This window comes from Anser brachyrhynchus, assembly GCF_964034855.1.
Source record: "Anser brachyrhynchus genome assembly, chromosome: Z".
NCBI lineage: Eukaryota > Metazoa > Chordata > Aves > Anseriformes > Anatidae > Anser > Anser brachyrhynchus.
Window position 1 is genome coordinate 5,841,659 of NC_137697.1, and position 7,953 is coordinate 5,849,611.

At 54.5% G+C, this 7,953-nt stretch overlaps 1 protein-coding gene across 1 annotated transcript; it reads right to left on the reverse strand.

Annotated features, from left to right (window-relative positions):
• Nucleotides 1–2,041: 2,041 nt before the first annotated feature.
• Nucleotides 2,042–4,476, reverse strand: LOC308186152 (uncharacterized protein). Its single transcript, XM_080575157.1, has 2 exons — nucleotides 4,314–4,476; nucleotides 2,042–4,203 (listed from the first exon to the last, which is right to left on the reverse strand). The coding sequence occupies exon 2, from the start codon at nucleotides 4,082–4,084 to the stop codon at nucleotides 2,102–2,104; it is 1,983 nt and encodes a 660-aa protein (XP_080431283.1). The 5' UTR covers nucleotides 4,085–4,203; nucleotides 4,314–4,476; the 3' UTR covers nucleotides 2,042–2,101.
• Between the last annotated feature and the right edge of the window lie 3,477 nt (nucleotides 4,477–7,953).

A 7,953-nucleotide genomic window follows, 5' to 3' on the forward strand; every position in this document is an offset into this window, starting at 1 on the left:
CGCCATTGCAATCATGAATAAAATAGCCTCACAGAAGATCCTGTCTGAAGAAAATTATTTGAGATTTTTCTCACAATACCAAGTTGGGAGAGAAGGGCTCTTGGTGGATACTATGCCAACAAGGGCCTCACTCTTCCATAGAATCATAGAATATCCCAAGTTAGAAGGGACCCACCTCGATCATCGAGTCCAACTCCTGGCTCCACAAAGGACCAAAAAACCAAACGCGATGTCTGAGAGCATTGTCTAAACACTGCATGAACTCTGACAGGCTCACTGCTGTGACCACATCCCTGGGGACCCTGTTCCAGTGCCCAACCATCCTCTTTGGTGAAGAACCTTTTCCTAACACCCAGCCTGACCCTCCCCTGTCACAGCTCCGTGCTGTTCCCTCAGGTCCCGTTGCTCTCCCAAAAGAGCAGAGATCAGCACCTTCCCCTCCACTCCCCAGAGGGAGCGGGTGCTGTTGATGGTCGGTACCGCTCCAGTACCCTGGGTGCCACAGGCTTGGTGCAAGTGCCATGAGCACATGTACCTTGTGGCAGGGGCCAGGATGATGACAAAGTCAGTTCTGCAGCCCCGGTCTTTTTGCAGTACTGTGTTGGCTGGGCTGGGAAGCACAGGGAGGGCCGTGGACAATCCAAGAGTCTGCTGGGACAGGTCCTTCCACCGACATCGCCCCTTGTCTGGTCAAGAAGACTCTCATGAAGGATCATCCCTGTTGCTGCTGGCTGGATGGTGGGACATACCCCATCTGGTGGCTCTCATGCACCATGCTGCCCAGCGCTGGCGGCTGGCTGGAGGAGCAGCCCCCTGTGCACATCATTTCAGCTCCGTTTCCTGCCTTGTGGTCCTGAACCTCAGTCTGGGCAGGTTCAGTTGCCATCTGCACCTGCAGGCAGTGCCCCTGCCTTGGGCAGCATTCTGGCTCCCTTGCAGCTCCAGATGCACTGAGGCCCCAACTCCTGCCCTGCTCTGTGAGCTGCAGGTTTGGGGCCTTTGCATATTTAAAAGCGATCGTGCAGGCATAACAGTGGCATAACAGTGGGGAGTATGCTAAGCAGATAAAGGGACATTGGAAGGTCCCACTCTCCCAAAACAAGGAGGATGGCTAAGAAATACAACACAAGCAGTTGCGGATACAGCAAAAACAAAAAGTCACGAGCCCCTCCAGTCACAAGAGAAGAAAAAAGGAGGGAAAAGGAGAAATTAAAGGTTGGTCAAATAAAATTGGACATACATGGTATAGCAACAAGCGTCGAGTAGGTTCTGAACCTGTACTACTCAGCCAGTGAGGAAACAGGGGAGGAATCAAGAATCGGGTAATAGGGGATATAAGGTTATGATACACGTCTGCTTCGCGCTCCTGCTTGCAGGACACCCGGCACTGCAATCATGAATAAAAAGCTAGTTCACTGAGATCCTCAGCTGAGCCCGTGTTACTTTCTACAGATTGCTTCTCACAAGGGTATCCTGATGTGCCCCTTTTTCCCACACACGGTCCGTCAGTTATAGCTGGAGATGAGTTAACTCCAAGGAGGCCAAGCCTCTCGCGGGAGTCTGAGGGGGTGCATCTGGGTTTGCTCAATCCCTTTCACAGGAGCAGCCAGCTCCATGGCATTGCCTTTGCCCAAATCATCTAAATCATCACTGTCAGGAGGATCAGGAGAACCGCGATCGAGCTGAGTATCTCCTGAGTATTCATCAGCCTCTGCGTATGTAGCTCTCTCACCCTCAGGTAGGCAACTATTTTCTCGATGGATGCACGAAACAAGTCATGAGTTGTGAGCTACCAGTTGGGAATTGCAAGTTAGGAGTTTGAGAAGGTGTCAGTTAGAATACCCCTGAATTAAGAGAGGAATGGGTGAATTCACACTGGACTAATGGGCAAGCCCCCTGCCCTGGGACACCCCTTCCCTGCCACCCCCCTCCAGCCTGCAGCCACAGCCCACCGTGAGTCTGCCGGCGCTTCACAAACAAGACACGATTCCCACCATGGGGCTAGGAAGAGGATTTATTTGGACCGGAGGAGTGAGCTGCCTGGACCCTGGTCCTCTCTCACACCTTTCCACAATTGCTACTTGTGACCGTGGGCCTTGCCCTACAGGGCAGAGTAGAGTGCCCGCAGGTTCTGCCACTTGCTCTTGTGCACCGCCTCAGCAGAGTCTGCCTGGTGGGATCCCTGGTTCCACGAGGTGCTCGATGTCTTTGTAGCTTTGCAGGGCATGCTGGGCAGGGCGCTGGTCCTTAGGGCTGCCCTGCCACCCTCCTCCTGGGGCACAGCTGACTGGGATGGATGCTTCGTGCCCAGACATCTCTCAAGGATCTGCAGCTTCTTGGCACGAATGTGCAGCTCCAGGGCCTCACGCTGCTCCTCAGGCATAAACGTGGCCTCAGGGCTGTGGAAAAAGACAGGCACGGGGCGGGAGCGTGGTGTCCTCGAGGCCGCTGGGCAGGCAATGGATGCCCCAAGCCTCCTCTGCTTGACCTGGTCCGGATGGAGGAGGGGCTTGTGCTTGATGAAGCGGACACAGGGACTTCGTGGTGGTAAGGCTCCGGCCCCAGCACAGGCATTTTTGGGCAGTGCTCGATGCATCTTTTCAGTGGACCTCTGCACTGGCCCAGGGAAGCGTTGCAGCTGTACTTCCCGGCACTTCTTTGTTATGTGCTCACTGAGCTTGCTGCGGTGCTCTTCCTTCAGCTGCAGCTTCTTGATCCTGAGAGGCGCTGCAGTGTCAGGCTCTTTCCCATTCCTGACATCCGTCACAAACGGATCCAGGATGATAACATAGTCAGTTTGGCAGCCCTGGTCTTTATGCATAATTCCGTTGGCCGGGCTGGGAAGCACTGGAAGGGCCGTGGACAGTTCAAAAGGTGGCTGGGACAGGTCGTCCTGTGGAAGTCGCCCCTTGGACACCTCCTTCCACTGACATCGTCCCTCTTGTGGGTCAAGTAACCTCTCGTGAACAATCATCCACCTTGCAGATGGCTCACTGTTATTGCACTGCGTGGAGCCCCGAATGTCAGTCCTGGGTTGCTGCTGTTTCATGGGGAGCGCGCCCAGTTTCCCTGCACATTCCTTGGGACTAAGAGCACAGTCTGTGTGCCTGCCAGGTGCAGACCTGTCATCTCTTCTATTTGCCTGGGGCAAAGGTAGTCCTTTTTCCCTCTTGGCCCAGCTGGGAAATGCTGAAGAGAGCATGGGCAACCCAAAAGGCTTCAGGAACTCCCTCTTCCTCTGAGGCAGCCCTCCATCAGGGCGGAGAATGCTCTCCCGGACAATGCAGTCCATTTGTGGTGGCTGGCTGGAGGAGCTGATCCCTGAGTGTGGCCCTTGCTTCCTCTTTCCTTCCATGTAATCCTGAATCTCCATCTTAGGTATTTTGCGTGCCCTCAAGCCCTTTGGGCATTGGTTCTCTGTGGAGAGCCCACTTGGTTTCCCCATGCTTCTGTCGGTGTCAGTGGAAGACTCTAATTTGTGTTTTTTCACAGTCATGCCATGACCAGCATTTCTCTGGATTGTAGGTGGTCTTGCTGTTGGTCCTGCAGCCACTTTGGCCATGCCAGGAACAGCTGAAGAAGCCATGGACAATCTGTGAGGCCGCAGGAATTCCTTTTCTCTTCTTGTCTGCTCCTCATCCTTATGAAAGAAGCTCTTGCGGATGGTGTTCTCAGGGCTCAGTACGGCTGGTTCTGCCCTGGGCTGTGCAGGAGGCCGCAATAACAATCCACTCATGTAAGGCAGCCCTCCATCCGGGTGGAGAATGCTCTCACGCACAATGCAGTCCATTTGTGGTGGCTGGCTGGAGGAGCTCACCTCAGAGTGCAACTCTTTGTCCCTGTCTCCTGCCCTACGATCCTGAGTCTCGGTTATTGAACGTTTGAGGGCTGTCAGGCCATGCGGTTGCTTGTTCCTTCTGGAGGAATCACTTGCTTTTTCCACACTTCCGCTGGTGTTGATAGAAGAGAGCAATTTGTCTTCTCTTCCAGAGATGCCACAATCATCTTTCCTTGGCATTGCAGCTCGTCCTGCTGCTTGTCCTGCAGCCACTTTAACCATATCAGGAACAGCTGGGGGGGCCATGGGCAATTTGAGAGGGCGAGTGAGCTGCACCCCTCTGTGAGGCAGCCCCCCGTCTGGGCGAATGATGGACTCACGTACGTTGTGGTCCACAGTAACTGACCGGTAACGCCTCTTGCCGCCTGCAAAACAGGGAGGGAGTCTGAGCTGCAGTGGGAGAGAGGCACCAGGGCCACCGCAGCCCCATAGGGATGGGCTGCTCGGTGCTGAGGCTCACCCACGGGGGACTCACCTGGCTTTGGTACCGGTGGTTGCCGCTGCCGCCGTCCACAACTTCGCCGGAGTCGGCCGTCACCCTGTGGGCACAGAAGCACGGCACTGTGACCAACCTGGGGAGGGACCCACGGGACCCCTTCCAACACCTCCTGGCCCCCCAGTCCCAAAGCCCCGAGTCTCCCAGCCCTGAATTCCCCCACCCTCCAGCCCCCGTACCTGTCGGTCTCGACCCCTGGAGAGCAGGGAGATCCCGGCCAGCAAAAGCATGAGGCCGGGGATGAGGAAAAAGCTGCTGTCGTCAGCCATCGCTCACAGCCAGGTACGACCGCACTGGCAGACGGGGGGTGGTGGCCGGTGCTTTATAGGGACACGGCCGTGAGGTCACAGACAGCACACGGCAACGCCTCTGTGAGGTCACAGCCCCCAGCCCACGTTGAAGCAGGCCGGTGCCCCTGTGCTGCATCCTGTGGGGAGGTGGGGGACCAGGACGGCTTCCCCGGGCTCCTCGCTTGGGGCCAGGGTCTGAGCCCACTGCCCAGCTCCAGCTGTGTCGGACAGCTGCTCCTGTCCCTGACCCCAAGCTGGTTAATATGCCACACTACAGGTTCCCTTCTGATGCCATCCATCCTTTCCTGGCTTCAGCTGAGATCGGGTTTTCTTCCTAGTAGCTGGTATGGTACTGTTTCTGGGTGTAGGAAGAGAATAATGCTGATCACAGACCAATATTTTAATTATTGCGTAGCAGTGCTTACATGGAGCCAAGGACGTTTCAGCTCCTCACGCTGCCCTGCCATCGAGGAGGCCGGGGGTGCACAAGGAGCTGGGAGGGGACAGAACCAGGACAGCTGACCCCAGCTGGCCAAAGGGATGTCTCATACCATATCGCGTCATGCTGAACAATAAAACTTGGGGGAGTTGGCCAGGGTGTGCCGCCACTGTCTGGGGACAAACTGGGCATTGGTCAGCAGGTGGTAAGCAATTGCGTTGTGCGTCAGTTACTTTGTGTATTCCATTTTTACTACTATTATCATCCCTTCCTTTTCTTTCGCTATTAAATTGTCATTATCTCAACCCATGACTTTTACCTTTTTTGTGGTTCTCTCCCCAGTCCCACTGTTGAGGAGTGAGCAAACGGCTGTGTGGTGCTTAGCTGTCTGCTGGGTTAAACCACAACCCCTCCTTTTAGCAAACTGGTAAAAGAGCTAGAGGAATGGGGAAGCACTGTCAAGTCTCATCGCCCCTGCAGTTCTCCTCTAGCTTCAGTAAAGACTCCAAATGGCAAGTGGCGACTCTCGGGAGATTATCCAGCCTTGAACACTGCCATTGCTCCTCGGGAATCAACCAATACTCCCAGGTCCTTCTCAGCCAGGCATCTTTCTAACCACTCATCTCCCAGCCTGTAGCGCTGCTTGGGGTTGTTGTGCCCCAGGTGCAGGACCCGGCACTTGGCCTTGCTGAACTTCATACAGTTGGCCTCAGCCCATCGCTCCAGCCTATCCAGATCCTCCTGCAGAGCCTTCCTACCCTCGAGCAGATCGATACACGCACCTAACTTGGTGTCGTCTGCAAACTTACTGAGGGTGCACTCGATCCCCTCGTCCAGATCATCGGTAAAGATATTAAAGAGAACTGGCCCTAGTACTGAGCCCTGGGGTGTTGAGGACTGGCTCGCTGCGCGTAATCACATTGATATCATGCAGCTGCAAGATAAGGAAATGGCGGATTACCGCACCCAGCTGGTCTAGAGAAACAAGAGCAAAGACACGTACGCAAGGCTTGTCTGGGAACTCTTGTGAGAAATCCCAGGCAATTAGAAACAATGATAGTAGAGGGCATACTGCCCTGGGAACTAGCGGATAGAAGAATGCGGAACTAACAGATAGGGCAGTAGATGACGCTTACCAATAAGGAGCTTGGCTTTTGCAATATGTATGAGCTAATTATTCTGTACACGATAAAAGACAATTGAGCTATCCATTAAAGCTGAAGCATACTTAACACTCATATTGAGCGTTTGTGTCTTCCCTCCGTCAACAAATGGCGCCCGAACAGGCCTTGCTGGACGAGAACCCTGAACGAGTAAGCCGGTATTAGGCGACGGAGTACAAGGGGAAAGCCGGTTCTGACTACGTAACCCGGAATCCGCGGAACATAAGATTGGGGCGAGCAGAAGGCGACTCGGGAAGAGCGCCCGGGACGAACCCATAGCGGGTCCCGCCGGAACGCCGCGAACGGAAGCTTTCTACGGGGGCAACGGCACCGTGAGTAAGCATGGAGAAACAAGCGGCAATTAATTTACTTAAGTGCTTTTTAGAAAAGCGTAAGATAAGCTTTACACGGGGGCAACGGCACCGTGCGTAAGCATGGAGAAACAGGCGGCAACTGATTTACTTAAGTGCTTTTTAGAAAAGCGTAAGACGCCAGATATAGATTGTCATAAAGAATTACAGGGGTTAGTGGCCTATGGGGTGGCGAAGGGCTGCTTTGTTAACCCTGACACATTGTTTGAGGAGGATGAGTGGCGTAAGTTTGGTGATATATTGTTTGAGGAAATGATTAATGAGAATAAGACGGCTAAGAAGCTGGCAAAACCATGGCGGGCTGTTACGACCGCTTTAACGATATATCGGGTAGAGCAGAAAGTGGCAGCCGCTGCGACACAACGGCTGCGCAAAACGATGAGGGCAGATGAAGAGACCAATCCGTACCCCCTCCCTCCATCAGTCCGGCAATTCACTATGAAAGCCCCCGGGGGAGGGGAGGAGGGAGCACAACCCAGTGCGCCTCCTCTACCCCCGGCCCCCGGGGGAGGGGAGGAGGGAGCACGACCCAGTGCACCTCCTCTACCCCTGGAAACTCCCGAGGGAGAGGCGGCAGGCGAGGGGAGAAATAAGAATCCATTTTTGAAAGATATGCGACTCGAATCAGGGGGGTCGGAGAGAGCAGGACTCTGGGTGAAAATAGCAGGGGAGGCGTTACGTGAAGGTGATGTGGGGGCAGCGACAGAGCTTGTAGGCGCCTTCCCCGTGGTGTATTCTCCACCAAACGCCCAGGGCCAGATAACTGTTACTATGACAAATCTGGACTGGAAAATACTGACCCAATTGCGTGCCACGGTAAATGAGTCAGGAATACGTGGGGAGCCAACGAAACAGATGTTAGACTATCTGTGGTCCACTAACGTGTTGCTCCCCGGCGACATTCGTAATATCATGAAACTAATACTGACGCAGCATCAGATCCTGCTGTTTAATGCCCATTGGCAATCAGCTTGTCAGGAGGAAGTTGCGGTGCAACGTCAGCCCGGAGATCCATTATACGGGGTCACGCTGCATGAGCTTTTGGGGGTAGGGGAAAGTATTACTCAGGGACTGCAGGCTAGTCAGTCGCAGGTATTCGCCGCCCTTGCCCCCCTGCAAAGTGGAAAAGGACCTCACTCGTCGAGAAGACCTGCACTACGCTGCTATCGGTGTGGCATCGCGGGTCATATGAAGAGGCAATGTGGGACGGCTAATGTGTGGTGTCCCTCTTGCCGATCTGATACGCATAATGAAACCGCTTGCCGGCGGAAGACCCAGGGAAACGGGAAGACCAGCGGGAACCGCCGCCCCGCGATGACACAAAGAGCGGCTTTCCCCTCAACAGCGGCGGCAGCT

Excerpts from the sequence above, each read along its gene's own strand:
- LOC308186152 (XM_080575157.1), bottom strand. The coding sequence starts at position 4,084 with ATGGCCCCCCCAGCTGTTCCTGATATGGTTAAAGTGGCTGCAGGACAA.